This window comes from Pyrus communis, chromosome 7 (genome assembly GCF_041283825.1).
Source record: "Pyrus communis isolate YQ-2024b chromosome 7, ASM4128382v1, whole genome shotgun sequence".
Classification (NCBI taxonomy): Eukaryota; Viridiplantae; Streptophyta; class Magnoliopsida; order Rosales; family Rosaceae; genus Pyrus; species Pyrus communis.
The window spans coordinates 22,919,901-22,938,469 of record NC_142571.1 but is presented as its reverse complement, the minus strand read 5'-3'; the positions used below and the strand labels follow the sequence as shown (position 1 = coordinate 22,938,469).

At 37.2% G+C, this 18,569-nt stretch overlaps 1 protein-coding gene across 1 annotated transcript; it reads left to right on the top strand.

The window, feature by feature from the left end:
- The first annotated feature begins 5,006 nt into the window (after positions 1–5,006).
- Positions 5,007–7,961, top strand: LOC137733896 (zinc finger CCCH domain-containing protein 40). The gene is made up of 4 exons (XM_068473109.2): positions 5,007–5,298; positions 5,638–6,017; positions 6,128–6,351; positions 6,781–7,961. The coding sequence occupies exons 2-4, from the start codon at positions 5,643–5,645 to the stop codon at positions 7,676–7,678; spliced, it is 1,497 nt and encodes a 498-aa protein (XP_068329210.2). The 5' UTR covers positions 5,007–5,298; positions 5,638–5,642; the 3' UTR covers positions 7,679–7,961.
- Positions 7,962–18,569: the final 10,608 nt, after the last annotated feature.

Sequence of the window (18,569 nt, the reverse complement as noted above, 5' to 3'; positions counted from 1 at the left end):
TATCCATCTTGCATTATATTAGGGGATTAATTAGATCAGCTCTTTTAGTTGTAATTAATCTTTGGTAAAACACACACAAACGACTCCTTGATCAACCTCCACACATTGAGAAACCGGTTATTTTCCTTGAGCTCATCAATACAGTCTGCTTTACAGTCAGCATCGCTGCAGATGGACACATCAAGAGAAGGGCTTGGAGTGAACACTGTAAGGACACCGCCGCCACCACCACCACCACCACCACCACCCGCGCTGCCTGGGCTTGGAGCAGTGCGGGCGTCAGCACCAATATAGTGTTGCTTGGAAGCCAAGAATGTCAAGAAGCACAAAGCTAATACCAATGTCATACACCAGTGCCGGCTTTGGAGGAGTCTGATAGGTTCTTTGCACAGGGCCCCAAAATTTGAGGGCCCCCAGAATAATTTTATATTAAATGTAGTTATATAAAAAAAATATTATATAAAAATCTAATCAACACAATAGGTATAATATATATAAATAGGAGTAGGCCCACAAGGCTACTGGCTACATGCCTATAATCCCACACACCCATCAATTCCGTATGAAATTATATATTTTCTAAAGCTATATCGCACTTTTTTCCTTATTTTTCACGCTAAAGTCTAATCAGAGACTCAATGAGTCTTTTTCTTTCTCTGACGCCTCATCCCTCCCGTTGCGTCCGAGTTCTCTCTCCACTGCTTTTTTCCCCCCACAAACCACTAAGCCCTAGTTCATAATTTCATCCAATTGAATAGAAATTTCAAATTTCGAAGACAATTCAAGTGATCAAAGTGATGCAAACTTCGATTAAAGTAAGTAACTTATAAATTTAAGTATATGAAGTTGGAATTTGAAAATTTAGATATTTCTCATCTATAATGAATTTTTTTCTTTTATACTTTTCAGGGCAAAACTCATAGAAATTAATCAAGTAATCATCACAACAAGAGTGAGCAATCGCAAAAAATACTAGACGCACATGCATTGCGGACTATCAGGTTTTAGTGTTCATACTTACTATAATTTAATTGTGATCTTGTTTGAGATATAAAAGATGACATCTACTAGAAAACATCCATCTGGCTACTTGAAGCGTAAAAAAAAAAAAAAAGAAGGGTTGAACAATTGACTCAGTCTCAAAGAGGAGCTATTGATAGGTTTTTTGTTAAAGAAAAAGAACCACAAAATTTAGTGGATGATTTAGTTAATGAACAACACATTGACAATGAGAAATGAGTTGATGAAGGTTTAATTAATGATTTTGCAGCGAAAAATGCACGAAGAAGCATCTTTAAGTGAAACTTCAATACTAGACTTTTTTAAGTTTTGTTTATTTGGCTTCTTAAGATTGAACTAATTGTTGATTATTTAATAATATGGTTATTTTTGTACCTTTCTTTACATTTAATGATATTTAGAAACTGATGATTAGTTTGAGTTTTAAAGTTTGTTTCGATATTGCTCTTTAGCATCAATACTTTGTTCAATTTTTTTTTTTTTTTTTTTTTTAAGATTGTCTTAAGAAGGGCCCCTTTTATAAATTTGGCACAGGACCCCTGAAATCTCAAAGACGGTCCTGTCATACGCATTGCAGCTCTTCCTTCCATTGCAAATACAATGTTATATATGTATATGACGGAATACTGGGAGACTTCCTTGATGAGTTTTCAGTTGCTGTGTGAGTGGACTTAAGCGAAAGGATATGTATAGGATTTGATATAGATGCTAATATGGAAAGCTATGTAATATTTGGTGGAATTAAATCTGGAATTACCAAATTTGCACTAACAACATTATTAATTGGTAAGTGTAATTTTTTAGCCTTTGTAGCACGGGGGGAGAGAGAGAGAGAGAGAGAGTACTAAGATTAGAATTTAGGTTTTTTTTTTATTATTTTTTTTTAACAAATGATATTATATAAGAAAAACTAATGAAAAGGGTATCAAAACTTTGAGTTTTAACAAAAAACCATCATATAACTTTATTTAATGATAAAGACGAGCAAGAAAACAAAAAACAAAAAACAAAAAACAAAAAAAACCTAACTAAAGGTGCGTGCAAAGAGCACCCAACCAATCCTTTAGTTGCATAACCTTTTGACATAATCCAAGCATATTTTGTTCCTATAAAATTAAAACTTTAAATTGAAGTGGGTTCTATTTGATTCAAAACCACATCTTGGGTGGTATGGTTGGAAGGGAGTCGGTTAGGTGTGGGTTGGGATGGTCGGGGGTAGGGGTGGGGCAACATCATTGACAACATTGTTAGACTCATTACCCATTTTTCTAGTAATGGTATTGAGCTATTAGCCATGCATAACTTTAACGGCGTAGACGTTGATCTCTATCATTTTTTTTTTTTTTTATAATCTTTTTATTGCATTATGGTGAAAGAATTTGAAAATCTGGGACTAGCATCTACCGTTAAGTTTCATAAATAGTTTAGTATCGTTAAATTTCATAAACAGTGTCGTACCATTAAGTTTCATAAACAGTGTAGTATCATTAAGTTTCATAAAAAGTGTAGTAAGTTTCATAAATAGTATAGTACCATTAAGTTTCATAAATAGTTTGTGCACGGGGGCGTGGGTCTGTGCGTCAAATTTTTTTTTAAACATTAAAATTATGTCTTTTTTATTAAAATTTAAGCTTTTTTGTCATTTTTATTAAAATTAAGAGTTTTTCATTAAAATTTAAATCTATTTCATAAAATAAAATTATAGCATGGTTGTTTTATTAAGATAAATATAGTCCAAACCATTTTCATGACAGTTCCTTATTATCTATACTAATGTATTCGATGTACAATATCGCCATATATTAATGTAAATACGTTTCCTTTGTTTACTCTTTCATGGTATTATAAATTCATAGTAATCCGACTCCTTTTTTGCGCCTTGTAAGTGCATACATACATATTTGAATGAGTCAACTTATGCACGTGTGATCTAGCATTTTTTTTAATTTATATTTTATTGTGATATATTCAGCATTTACTTAGATAATGGTCGGTTGGTCATCTTTGACATATATAGGCAGACTGATTGTGAGAACGAAGTGAAGCCTAACTCACTGGTTTCAATTTTTCTGAAAAGAAGGTGGAACACATTTTTGAAACCAGTGCTTTGTGAGATCAATGCTTGTAGTTTTTGTCAATTTTATGTTAATTGTTGTAAAAGCAAACTAATCGTGCGTTCTTATAGACCTCTCATATTAACTGTATAGACACACCAGTTTTCTCACATGGAATCATCATATTTAAATTAGTTAGTTAATCGCTTGAATTTTATAGAATCATTAAACCAGTCAATTTCTTAATAAATTTTGAATAATTTCATGCATATCAACAGTGTAAATTGTGGCAATGGTTTGGATTTTCTCAGAAGGAGGTGGCCTCTGAAACCAGTGCTCGCGGAGGCAGTTCTATTAAGGTCACGTTTAACCTGTAAAATCGATCTGGTGCAAGGAAATTAATCACTTGGACGCAATCTTTGGTGACGTTTTTCTGTTGCCTTAATGATTTGGTTTTGTGGTTCTCGGTGTTGGTACTTATTGATAGCCAATTTTCGTAACTTTCGTCTTTAATCATAGCCGAAAAGATATAATGTTGGCTACAATTATGGTGTTAAGTGTATTAAATAGATAAAGAAAACTAACTAGATTGATATAGTGATATTCCTCTTGGATAGAAAAGGTTATTACAAATTGGGATCTAATATTTTTATTTTTATTTCTTTGAACAAAAATTGGGATCTAATGTTAAATTGTGATGTTTCTTTTTATATTTTTTGTTATGGAAAAACCAATGTTAAAGCGATGAAGAGGCACATATGTTTGTCCGTAGAAACCAAAGATCACCAACTTAAATCTGAATTTTTTTTTCTTTATTTATGCATGCATGCATTACTATTAGAGGCTAATTACGATACCACATTATTAGGCGCAGGGCTAATTACAGTATCTTTGGCAAAACACACCCAAACAGTTGCGTCGCCAATAGGCATGCATTCGAAGCCTATGTAATCCCCCAGCAGTTCAGCCCTGCATGAAGCTTCACATTCTTGTGGAGGGCAGTCGGATGAACCAGGAGAAGGGCTCGGGCTTTGTTGGACTTTGAACGACGATGGAGAGCGCGAACCCTCAACGACAACAGTGTGTTCGTTTGCCGCCATGAATGTCAGCACCACCAAAACAAACACGAGTGTCGAACGCATTGCAGCTCTTCTTTCCATCTGGAAAAATGAAATCGAATTGTTGATTGAGCCTCTTTCTCGTGATGGATTTCAGTTTGCTGCAATACTTCAAGTGTGAAATTTTCTTCACTCTAAGGACCCTTTTTGTAGGAGTTAGATAGGATATAATATGGAAGGTAATCCTATTTGGTGGATTTAAATCTGAGATTAATTACCAAATATGTCTACCTTCAGTTACAAAATCATTAAAAAATTCTAGAATGTTGATTATTAGTTTCACAACTCTCTCACATGAGTTTCGAGTTGCAGACTCATTAGTTACTATATAGCATATATGGTTAAATTATCTTCTTTTTTTTACAGCGTACTCTGTGGTCTAAGTATTTATATTGAGGGAGACAGTAGATTGAAGTCACATATGCAATTTTTCATCTCCTAGACGTGTCATCAATCTGTCGTCTATGTATTAAAATATTGAGTTGTCTGAATATTATGTAAAAAATAATAGTAGTAATAATAATCCGACAATTAAGCTAAATGAATGGTGTAAAGATTTGTAATAGTGGTTAATATTTGGGAGTTTTAACAAAAAGCCTGGGGTACTGTTTATTTTAACGAAAAACCAAATTTTAACACTAAAAATTCAATCCTGTTACTATTCACTTTACCCTTTATTTTGTCCTTATCATTAAAACTCAAAGTTTTCAAGTCTTTTTCATTAGTTTTCTTTTAATATTTTTTTGTGGTTAACCCGGGAAAAATAAAAAAAAAAGTTCCAACTTTTAATGGGCCTCTAAAGGGCGTAAAAAGAAGTTACAAGAAATTGGGTCGTTAAGTCTCCGGGAGTCCAGCTACGAGAGCCTTGTTATCTGAAAGCAACGAAGTTGTGGGAACCAAAGCGCGAAACAGCGAGAGGGAGAGAGGGATTGGGTTTTGGTCTGTGAATCCATGTGATCTCCTTGCTCGCACCTGTAAAATCGTGTATCCCTTGCGCTTCAGCTTGCACCTTTCAACCCAAAACCTAGCCGCCGACCATCAGCTGCAACCGCCGGCCATCTCCGGCCTTCTCGTTGCCGATAGCAGTTAGCCAATCTCATCTCCAGGTAGATTTCTCGTTATCTTTTGCTTCTGATTGATTATTCATCGAGTTAGATAAACACGGTAGCTCTGTTGATTTTTGTTAAGTTGATTTGAATTTATACCAAATTTACTTAATTTTTAGTACAATTATTTGTTTTCTGGTATTTCGAATCTTTGGATAGAGTTAGTCGAGAAAGGATTGTAATTTTTCAACTTTAGACTCGACAATAATTGAAAATTTGAAACTTCAGGCAATTGGGAGGCATTTGATTTGAGTTTCCGCATGATTAGGGATTTTGGGGTATGGGGTGATTAGGTTCCAATTATATCATGAAATTCTAAGGGGAAATTTTGTTGGTTAGGTAATATGGCACACAGGTTGCTTAGGAATGTGGAGGCGGATGGTTGGGAACGATCAGATTTTCCCATCATCTGCGAGTCATGCTTGGGTGACAATCCCTACGTCCGGATGACACGAGCTGATTATGACAAGGAGTGCAAGATTTGCACGCGTCCGTTCACAGTTTTCAGGTGGAGGCCTGGTCGTGATGCGCGATTTAAGAAGTCGGAGATTTGCCAGACGTGCAGTAAGTTGAAAAACGTTTGTCAAGTTTGCCTCTTGGATCTGGAATATGGTTTGCCAGTTCAGGTTCGAGATACAGCACTAGCCATCGGTTCTGATGATGCCATTCCAAAGAGTGATGTAAATAGGGAGTTTTTCGCTGAGGAGCACGACCGTAAGGTAACTTTTCTGTCATTTCCTCGAAGAATCAGTCTGGGTTATGGCACCAGTTTACGTAAATGTTATGGAATACTTTAGCATCTAATTTTAATTTTTTTTGGTGAGTGCAGGCTAGAGCTGGTATAGATTACGAATCTTCATTTGGAAAGGCACGGCCCAGTGACACTATTCTGAAGCTTCAAAGAACAACGCCCTATTACAAAAGGAACAGAGCACATGTCTGCAGTTTTTACATTCGTGGTGAGTGCACAAGAGGTGCTGAGTGCCCTTACAGACACGAGATGCCCATAACTGGGGAGTTGTCGCAGCAAAACATCAAAGATCGTTACTATGGGTATGTCCAATGCTTCATACTTTACTCTTCTCAAGGTGATAAGGAAGCATGGGTTTGTGGTTGCATGTTCTATGCTTATAGTTAACTGACAACTGTTGGCTAGTTAAACTTGTGAACTTGTTTGTTGATGAGCACTTTTTTCTGATGTGTAATGGTTTTGCTCATTTTTTTGTTCGGGTTGAAAATCTACCTAATTTCAGTAGAGAAAATTCTTGTATTAGAAAGTGGTAGATTAAACAAGTAGAAGAAGTCTCTCCGTTTTGGTTATTTTGTGTAATAACTTAAGCTTCTTGCAAGCATTTCAACCAACATTATTGCTTTCAAAAATTATGTCCCAATTTTGCCGTCACATCTTTGCACATGTCTGTACTGTAATCCTATGGATTTCTTAAGTTTGTGGTGCTCATGCTTCATCTCTAAAATCTGCAGAGTCAATGATCCAGTGGCGATGAAGCTTCTTAACAAGGCCGGAGAGATGCCCTCCTTGGAACCTCCTGAGGATGGAAGCATAAGAACCTTATATGTGGGTGGGCTTGATGCGAGAATTTCTGAGCAGGATTTAAGGGATCAGTTTTATGCTCATGGTGAAATAGAATCCGTTAGGATGGTACTCCAACGAGCATGTGCCTTCGTAACCTACACAACAAGAGAGGGTGCAGAAAAGGCTGCAGAAGAACTCTCTAACAAACTGGTAATAAAGGGTTTGAGGTTGAAGTTAATGTGGGGTAGGCCCCAAGCACCAAAACAGGAATCAGAGGGCACTGCTGAAGCTAGACAGCAGGCGGTGGCTCATGGTGGTTTGTTGCCTCGAGCAGTCATATCTCAACAACAGAACCAATCACAAGACCCAGCTGCACCTGTGAACTACTACAACATGCCACCTCCACCTTCACAGGAGAGATCATTCTATCCGTCCATGGATCCTCAAAGAATGGGCGCCCTTATTCCATCCAAGGAAGGGGCTCCTAGTGGGACCACAGGGTCAGGAGAGCGCAGTTCTGCTTCAGAGAGGCAGCAACATAGTCAGCATTATGCTTTTCAGAACATGGCTCAACCACATGGCCAATATCGTCAGCAGTTTTATCCTCCTGCATATGGGTATATGCCTCCACCAGCACCACAGTACCAGCAATACCCTCCGCAATATCATTCTGCAGTGCCGCCACCACCATCCTTGCCAATGAATAAACAGTACCAGAATTCTGCAACACCAGGGCCAGCACCCACAGGTTCCACACCCTCGGGATCTGCACCTTCAAGTTCTGGACCTTCGGAACCTACTCCATCTGGATCTGGGTCGGCACCAACGGGGTCTTCAAAGCAGTAACACGACCCTGCTATTATTGTCTTAATACTTTTGTTTAATGAGCTTTTGGTTATTCAAATCAAAACTGGGCTTGCATTCGGGGTTTCGGATAATAATCTGCATCTTCCCAGGGTTTGCCCTTGTAAGCTAAAACTCTGCACCTTTTGTGGATAAATCCTTTCCTTTTTCTGTTTTCCGAGTTAACGATCATTCCTATCATATGTAGAACAGTTGAATACTGGTTCCTTCTGTTTAATCTGCGCATTACATTTTATGCTTTGATTATACGAGTGATGATGGTTCACTTGCCTGCGTTATTATCTTGAATTTTTTTTTCCAACCATTTATTCTGAATGTGATTTTAAAACTGGTGAAGGATGTCGCTGACACAGACGTGTGCCTAACCAAATTGGCTACTGTTATACACCTTGCATTTAAGTTTGAATCCTCTTTTCTGTAATTTAGATGAATTTAATGTAAAGATTGTCCTATTGTTTGTCGAAAAAGGTAAACACAGCAACAATGAGAGACATTTGGACTTGCTAGACATGTTTGCTCGATCAATTTATGTTGTGAAGATTGATATTTGATGTGATTTTATGTGGTAAGTTTCATATGATTGTAACACACAGCAATGGTCCTCCTGCTCTTAAGTTTCGTTTTGGGCTAATGGGATTATGGATGGCCTGCCCCCTCGTGGTCACCAATCTCGTTCCTTCAAATTTGGGCTCTCATATGTACAAAAGCTATTTAGAAAAAAAAATAATAATAGGATAAATATCAATTTACTACTCTCAAGTATTTTTAAGTTTTAATTTTTTTTATTTTTTAATGTCCAAGTGGGGCCAGCTTGAATTTTTAATTTCTACGTGGACCCCTTAATGACATGTGGCGCCCAGTCATTGTCCACCTTGGTGCAAAGTTATCAATTAACAGAAGACTTAAGAGTCAGACTAATGGATGTATGAGACTGTCCCAAAATTAACACTTTAGGTATGACTCTGGAACCAAAAAAATTTCATGTACCAAATGTTGGATACCATGAAACTTGAGGGTAGTAAACTGATATTTACTCAAAATAATAATAGTAATTACAACACTATTGATATGCGGATAACATATTTTTATTATATATATTTCATACTCAAACTATTTAATTTTTTTTAATCCTCACTTGAAGATCATTTTTACAAAACACCATTCAAATTGGAGATCGTTTAGTCATCTAAACATATCAAATAAATGAATTATATCATCGATTTGTTCCATATATGTAATAAATACGAATGATCTTTAGTAGCAATGATCTCCAAATGAAAATTTATAAATTGAGGGTTTTGATTCATGAAATTTATACGATGAAATACATTACTAATATGGGGTAAGATATATATGCGCATTTCCTTGGAAAATGTCATATGTATATCTTATACACACTTTTTCTTGTGTTTTATAAATTTGAAGTGCATGATGATAGTATTAAAGTTTTAATATTAATTGAATAAATATATATTTATATAATGAGAGGGAAAATTAGCTAGGGTTTTGAGACATGCAGAGAGAGAGAGAGAGAGAGAGAGAGAGAGAGATAGGCGGACAAACACAAGGCGTGCTGATTAAGAGGAGGCGCGGCGGCGAGAATATATAGTACAACAACAACAATATGTCAACAACTACAACATCATGCGTAGTAGTAGTAGTAATTGTTCTACGTGTGTTCAATTCGAGAACAAAAAATATATAATATTTTCTTAAAATCATTTCCAATCTTTGGACTAAAATTTAAAATTTTTAGCTTAAATTTTTTTAATTCAGAAACAATTTTTTTGCTTCAATTTTAACCCTATATCATTAAAGAATGAATTTAGGCTATTTTTTTTTTTCTTAAAGTAACTTTTTTAAAAGAAAAAAAAATTATGTATCCTAATTTAATTTTATGAACATTTTAATTTAAAAATATTTAGATTTCAACAAATATTGAAAAATCACTAACTGACACCATGAAACTCATGAAACATTATGAAAGAATGTAAAACAGATAAAAGATTTTTTTTTTAAATACTTTAACCGTTGGATTTAAATTTGGACTGTTAGATATTTTTTTTACTGTTGGATTTCATCAAATTAGATCTTAACCATTGGATTCAATGAATTTGTAAATGTAAAACTAAAAAGAATATACGTATATGATGGACCAACCCCATTAACCCAAGGGAATCATGAGCTAAATTTGGCTCATAAATGAATTTTGAGTTTTAACTCATATTTATCCCAAGGGTTGGAGTAAGTTGGTTTAAGTTTAAAACCTAAAATTTGAGTTTTACTCGAAGAGTTGGAGTAGGTCTAACCTGTTTATTGTTATTTTCATATATACATATAGTTAAAAAATGAAGAGAAGGAGAAAGAGAAAGAAGCACATGACATTGTGTAGCAGCAGCAGCAGCTGTAGCGCAGGAGGAAGCAGCAGGCTCATGATGGAGGATGGTGATCCCTCAATGTACACTAAAAACCCAAGTAGAAACCCTACGGTGCTGGGCTCCGAAGTGTCAAATATTCTACGGATTTTAAACGTTATATCTTAATTTTTTTCGTTTTTAAATAAACATCTAACAGTTTATACTTTGGGCACCGCAGAAAGTCTCAACCCCAATAGCTGCCGCTGCGTGCGTGAATGTGATTGTGTGTAAGTGTGTTTGCGTGTAGTTCGAGGCGTGTAGAAGCACTGATCAATGATCAAATTAATCCCACCCACTCAACTCCATGCCACCACTAATTACTTGAGCTAATAGGTTTATTTTTAGTTTTTTGAATGTGTAAGTTTGGTCGGTCGATCGTGCGAGATATTAATTATATAATGCCAAAGTATTATGATAAATTATGACCGATTCGTATATCCTAATAAGGAATTATAAACACGCAATCTAATTGCTATAATTAAAGGAAGAAGTAAATAATTCATGTGACAGAGTTTCATTCAGAAAAATACGTACGTCTATTCGCTAAAAGACCTGATCTTAAGAAAAAGTAACATCATTTTATGGTAAAGAACTACAATGAAGAACCACATCATTTCGATATATCAACCATATATAATGAATGAAGAGAGTGCAACCTTTAAACAAGGGTTACATCGATCCCTTTGTAAGCGTTACAACGTCCATTTATGTTGAATGATATCTTTTGAATATTGTTTATAAATTGGTTTGCTGTAAAACCTATTTCTTTCATTCCAATTCAATTATTTGAGAGAATTTATGAGAAATATCTTCTTGTGTGATCTGGAAACTAATAAGTCGACACAAGAGATCATACTTAACTACTTTACAATCGCACAAAACAAGTTGTATAACCCAAAAGTAATACAAAGTAAGGGTGATTAATCAGTCGATCAAACTGCTATAACCATGCTTGGATACAATACAAAATCTATAAATTATAGAAGAATCTCAATATTATTATGGTCAAATGTCTGTGTTTGTGCAATAGAACAGAGTACAGAGCGAGACCAAGTACTAGTACCGTCCATGTAAATTAGTATAAAGAACACTAGGGTTGGAGTAGAATCTATCAATCTAACAGTGAGACACAAAGAAACATACAAACAGGAAGGGGCAAGCAAATTAAACCACAAGAAAGCACAGGAGGAAGGGACTGAGGCCTTTGATCAGAGAAATTTTTAGTTGTGACGGGAACACGAATGATACATCATGTGTTTTTATGTAAGTGGTGAAAAATTTAAAATTTTAAGTTATTAACCTTTTAACACACATATCCCACCATTTATATAGAGACACGTGATGTATCACCTTATATAATGATCACAGTGAAAAATCTTTCCTCTGATCACTGCACAAAACAAAAGGCTCAATATTTCTGACAATAGGATTCCCACACTCGTTGCTTCCAACACTCTACACGATAAAGTTTTATTTATTTTTTCCATTATTTTTTCCACTTTTAATGTATGGTTTTTCTCTCCTTTTTTTTTTTTTTTTTTTTTTCCTTCATTTACCAACTTATCCATACAAGGAAAGTGAAGCCCTAGTTTACCAAAAAAGGAAAGTGAAGCCTTAAAAGGAAGAAAGTTCTTGCAGCCTTTCCTAGACGTAGAAAGAAAGATCGCTAGCTCTCCTTCTTTCATCACCCCCAACCCCGTCGAGAGATTCTTCGGTGCGGGAGCCAGAGTAATGTGTTTGTGAGAGGGGGGGGGGGTGTGAGACCAGGTGGGGATAGCGGTGGGCTTCAGTAGCTGGGGGTGAGAGATATGAGGTGGTTTTTGAGTCTATAGCCGTTGGAAACATGTGGTCCGGTTCCGAACCACAGAATCTCTCCACCCCACCCTCCCCCTCCCCTACCCACCCACTTTTGCTTTTTGACTAGCATATCTCTCTAAATAATACATGGATTTTTGTTGCATTCGAAGAGGGCAAATAGGTGAGTTCAAAGTTCTAACTAGCTAGCAACATTTGAATATTAATTTTTCCCATCCCTAGCTAGCTAGCTAGCTAGCATTCGTTTTGATTGTGTCTTTTACAATAGTTGCACAATCTTAGTCTTGTTTTTAGCCAAGGTTTGATATGTTTTTGTTTAATGTTCACAGTGACATGTTCTAGGCATTAACCGTTGTCCTTATATGGTTTAACTTTTGTTATGGTCTTGTATACTGAAGAAGCATATATATGTAGAAGAGGAAGAGTAGGGCTTCTGCTTTCTGTGCCCTATTTCAAGTATCATGCTGGCTTACTAATTTTGAATTCTAGTATGTTGTTTAGACAGAGCGACAATTGGTTAGATTGCAGGATTATTAAGTTAATGAGCACAACTTTTTTATGTAATGCGGATTTCAAACAAAAAAACACGCCAATTTTGTGTTTATTTGTTGGTACCGTATAAGAGCAACTCCACCAGAGGCTTTAGCCCGATGGACAGGCGATCCAAAACACCCAATAGCCTCCCTCCCTTGCTCCAGCCCATGCGGGCAATTGGGCTTTGGGGAGGCTCGAGTGAGAGGGGAGGCGGGAATCCATAGCCCAAGAGCCTGAGGCGAGCTAATGCAAGGTTGACGTCAACCACATTATAAAATTAATAAAAAATAAAAAAAATTAATAAAAAATGTAAAAAATGTAAAAAAATTAATAAAAAAATGTAAAAAATTAATAAAAATCCGAAAAAAAAATTAAAAAAAACTAATAAAAAATTTATTAAAAAAAAAAAAAATCACTTCGAGCCTTTCATTCCCCAGCTTCGTCTCCACTGCCACCCCGCCACACTCGATCCCCGACCTTCGACCACTCCACCTCCAATGCGCCTTCTTCTTCTTTCTCTCCAACTCCTCTGTCATTGAAAAACCCACACGCAGGGGAACCCCCACACGCCGCCGCCGCCTTAGCTCTACAATGGGCACTGGAAATGACTTCTTCTCTTTCTTCGGATAGTGCTTCGGAAAGTCGGAGTTCTGGTGATGGAGGGAATAGGTGGAGGAGATGGGGAAGGTGGGATGTGAGCTGATTTGATTTTTTTTTTTTTTTTTAATGGAATTATTTGGTTTGAACTTGGAAATAGATTTATAGGTTTGGGTTTGGGATGAGATGGGGTGATTTTTAGGGTCTGGAAATACATTTTTTGGGTTTGGTTTGGGATAGCATGATTTTCTAGGTTTGAGAGCAATTGAAAGGAGGCCTGAGATTTGAGAATAAGTGAAAAGGAATTGAAAAGATCAATGTATTTGATGTTAGGGAGGGTATCGGGCAATTGCAAGGGGTGTGGAGGTTCTCGGCAAGGAGGAGGAGGATGAGGTTCTGGGGAGAGAGATTTTTTAAATTAATTTCAATTATTAAATTAAAAATTAAAAAAATTGATTTAATTTTTCTATAAATACGTTATCATTATCTTTCAACTTACACCACAATTTTATATTTTCTCAAATATTTTGGGTTGTAATTTCTTATTTAATGATACGTGGTACAACAAGACCGATTAAAAATCTTATCCGAAATTACAAATAAAATAATGTTTTATTATTTTATAAAATAAAAAATACTAATATTTTATTATCTATTGTCATGGCTATTCAGTTAGGGGTGGAGATGCAAAAAACAATTACTGTTCATTAAAGGCATTTACTTTTCACTAGAGGCTATTCAATAGTGAGTTGCCCTAGGGGGTCTTTGCAACGCTGGAATTGCTCTAACATGCATAAATATGAAGTACTAAGCAGAATGACAATGAATTATTATGTATTTATTTAGCGTAATATTCAATTATCATCCTTATTAAACAAGAAACCTATATATCCATAACTAATTGAAAATCTTGTTCCAGCTCGGTCACGTTCATTTCAAAGGATTTTTAACTTGAAAAACGTCCATACAAGACCTTTAGAAGCACGAAGGCAAACAAGATAGATGGAACAGTAGTATAAGAAATGAAATTACTCCTCTTGTCACTTGCTTTTGCACAACAGAATCACCATAGTAGAATATAGGGTTCTTTAGATATAAACCCTTACAACTTATATTTTCTAGAAAAAAATCCACCTAGTTATAAACATTCAAATAAAACACAAATTTAAAAATGACTGCCAAGTACAAAAGTAATTGACCTATTATTACAAAATATTTACAATTTGTACCACAATATTCAAAATAAGATCAATAAATGTCATTACTCACATATTACTACCCCTAACACACACATATATACGTTCAAATGTATATATTACTACCATAAGCTCAATATATATGTGTATAGATATATATACACACACATATAGAGTTTACCTATATGAACGTATAGCAGTACTATATATATAGTATACTACTGTACGTTCACACACACACACACACACACATGCACAGTACTACATATATGATCAAACATATTAAACTAATTCATCTACCTATATTTAAATTTATGGTGAGCAAATAACATATATTTTGTAGGTAAATTAATATTGAATCAAATAACATTCTTTTATTTTGTAGATAATTTATTTTCCATGTATTATTACATATATTTGGCACATTTTATTATTATAAGATATATGTATAAATAATAGGTAAATTAATCTTGAATAAAATACATTTGCTTTATTTTGTAAGTAAATTAATTTTGAATCAAATAACATTTCTTCATTATGTAGGTATTTTATTTTGCATGCATCATCATATATGTTGGGCACATTTTATTATTATATGTACAAATAATAGGTAAACTAGTATTGAATAAAATAATAACATTTTTTATGTAGTTATATTTTTTTGCATGTACTTTGCATACATTGGGTTTGCTTTATTATGTAGGTACATTATTTTGCAAGAATTTTTTTGTAGGTACATTATTAGGGCCGGCCATATCCCTATAAATAGCTCTCCATTCTCTCCAAAAACTACTTCCAAGTCTCTTGCAAAAACTCTACAAAATTCTCCAAACACTCTTCCCTCAAAATTCTAACTTTGGCATCGGAGGTTTTTCGGCCAAAGCCGCCCCCCCCCCCACCAAGGTGTGATTTGTTTTGTAGGTGCAATTTTGTCCAAGAAGGAGAAGGCGGAAATTTGCATCCACAAATTGGTGCTTTCATTGAGAGTTGAGTCCCACACTCGTAGAAGACTCTCGCATCCAAGGTTTTCTATTTTCTTGTCCATTTGTAGATTTCTTGTACGTTCTTATTATTAGAATTTTTTATTTGCAAAAATTCTTTGATAAAACATAAAAGAGAAGTAAAATGATTAGAAATTTAGAAAATTCAACAAATGAAAATTTCGACACTCAAGAGTTGGGACCATGGCGATCCACGAGGCTAAATGTGACAATAGGTGAAGCGGCACCACCACCATAAGTTTCCACCACGGGAACCACCGCGGTGGCTACCATGGTAGCCACCCGCGTCAAGGTCCATAATGTCACCACCACGGCTCGAGTCGTGCCATCCAAGACGGCTTACGGCATTAAGGCCACGACCCAAGCCATGTCACTTCACGCCCAACGCGTTGCTAAGCTGAGCCCAACCCTAACACCCGCGTGTATCATACGCCGAGCAGCCCACTCCCGTGGCCTAGCTTGCTCCCGCCAAGTAGCCCACTCTCGTGGCCCAGCCTGCTCCCACTGAGCAGCCCACTGTTGTGGCCCAACCTGCTTCCGTGGCCCCACCTGCTCCTATTGCCTAGCCTGCTCCCGCCGAGTAGCCCACTTTTGGTACCCAACTTGCTCCCGTGGCCTAGCCTGCTCCAACGACATTCCAAGCAACCCAAATCGGCCTAAGAGTATCTCAACCATCTGGACCAACCATCGAGCCCGGGGCATTTTCACCATGTTTCTCCGCAAATTTGACATTTCCCAATTCAAATCTCGTGCCCAGAGCCTACCACACTTCCACTGCTCAAGGAGGCATATTCCTTCCAAGCTCTTCCAATCTAAATGGCGAACAACACTTGTCTCGACAAGTTATAGAGTTGACGAACGCCCTTGCACAATAAACAACCTTGGTGAATCAACTTTTGCAACGCAACGAGATCCAACGTGCCCTGGATGAGGTGTCCCGAAAAAGGACAAGGGCAGATGAACCTCTCCACCAACGTCCCAGCAAACAGCTACTTGACTAGTCACGAACCAAGTGTTTTAATGGAGTATGCTTCCGACTGGACCCTCAAGATAGCGTATATTCCCATCTTAGCACATGCAGGAGCGTGCACTCTCAGTTAGGCCCACGGATAAACATACACTCACTGTTGGGGCCACACTCCGATAATCAACATGAGCAACCTTCGAGGCGAAGTGTTCATTCGCGACAAGGCTCGCAAGAAGCATCATCCACCTCATATCAGAGTAGGCAGCACAATAGACGAAGAGAAATAGTCACTCAATCCGGTTCAAGTTCAACCAGCAGCCTGCGAGTTACCCGCTCGCTTGCTAGGAACATACCACACCCACCGCAGCCGTGGCATAGATGAGCCGAACACATGAAAGAGCAGCCTAGACCAACAGGTCACAATCGGGGGCAGCTGAGAGCTCTGCCACCCCAACAAAGGCAAATTCAAGAAGAAGTAGAAAAGCTCATGACCGAGCGATTGCGCAATTTCCCGCGTAATGAAGCTACTGACAAGGCGTTCAGATGAGACATGACCAACATAAGCGAGTCATATTTCAATGAAAAGATTGAACGAACGAGACTACCCATATAAATTGCTGGATATAAAGACTACTTCTGTTCCGAAAAATGTAGCAGCTCAACCTAATGGCACCCCGGGGGCAGACGAGTACCAAAAGGACACACTAGCCCAACTACCAAGAACATGTGGCAGGCTAAGGATTATTTCGGTTGTCCCAGCAGTCCAGCTTTCCTCAGCTGCACTCATGACAATGATTTCCATGCTCTCCAGTGCGAAAGGGTAAACCAATTCCCCGACACCCATATGGGTTTGCTCTCCAGCATGAGATGATAAACTAATTGCTCTCCAGTGCGAGAGGGTAAACCAATTCCCCGACACCCAAAAGGGTCTGCTTTCCAGCGCGAGAGGATAAACTAATTGCTCTCCAATGCGAGAGGGTAAACCAATTCCCTAACATCCAAAAAGGTCTGCTCTCCAGCATGAAAGGATAAACTAATTGCTCTCCAGTGCGAGAGGGTAAACCAATTCCCCGACACCCAAAAGGGTTTGCTCTCTAGTGCGAGAGGATTAACTATTGCTCTTCATTGTGAGAGGGTAAACCAATTCCCCATCACCCATATGGGTTTGCTCTCCAGTGTGAGAGGATAAACTAATTGCTTTCTAGTGCGAGAGGGTAAACTAATTGCTCTCCAGTGCGAGATGGTAAACTAGATCCCCGACACGCATCTGGGTAAACTCTCTAGTGAGGCCATATAGCTCAAAAGATAGGATGCTTGAAGATCAACTATGTAACAAATGGTTAAGGGGCAGCAACCACTTTTACACTTAACAGTTTGCTCATCTGACACTTCATCTTTAGCAACTCCAATGTTGGCAGCCCAAACCATTGCCTATGCCACGCCATTTGCTAGGCCCATGCTGAGCCAATCTTTGGCTTCAATCAAGCTGAGCAGCACAAACAATGACCCCTGCCAAACCATCTCCTTGTCCCATGCCAAGCCAACTTCAGGCCCCTACCAGCCAACGTGTCGCACCACCTTGACGGCTGCCCCACAACAACACTATCCATGAAGAAGACAAGAAAAATGAAAATTTTCTTACATCAGTGCGGCACGAAGAAAATGAAAAAAACAAAGAAAGACGATCCTTTGCACATGTATAAGATTGCTAGAGAAGAGGAACAAATATTCTCTAAACTCTCTCTCTCTCTCTCTTGTAGGGTAGAATAAATCGCTCTTCAAAGTTGATTTAATAACCCACTTAAGGTGGACTTAAATAGGCTTCGAGAGAAATTTATTTCCCTTTCCTAGAAGGATCTAATTTCCTATTAAAGAGGGAATCTACATCAAAATAGGAAGCAGTCCAAAGTTTTTTGAAGCAAGAAAATCTCTACACTTGTTGCCTTTTTCTGCGAGCAGCCCAACAGGTGTGGTGGCATTTGTGGAGCCAAAAATAATCACAAGGTGACACATGAATTTTTGGATAGAAGAGGACAAAAATACCCTTGAGGCATACTGGGATTCCTACGCGCGAGCAGCAGGCAATCATCCCTCAACCAAGTCAAAAGTGCCCAAAATAGGTAACAAATTCAAAACTATTTCATCCACCCTCATCCTATATTCTCCACAAGGTAATTATTCCATAACCCCCAAAACATTTCTTTTAAATTATGTTAATTAGTCAATTAATGGGTTTATTACCTAATTAATCTATTAATGGCTAATTAACTACAAATTACATAAAAAAATACCACAAATGGCTGGTCCCTATTCTCCTAATAAGGCCTGCCATATCCCTATAAATAG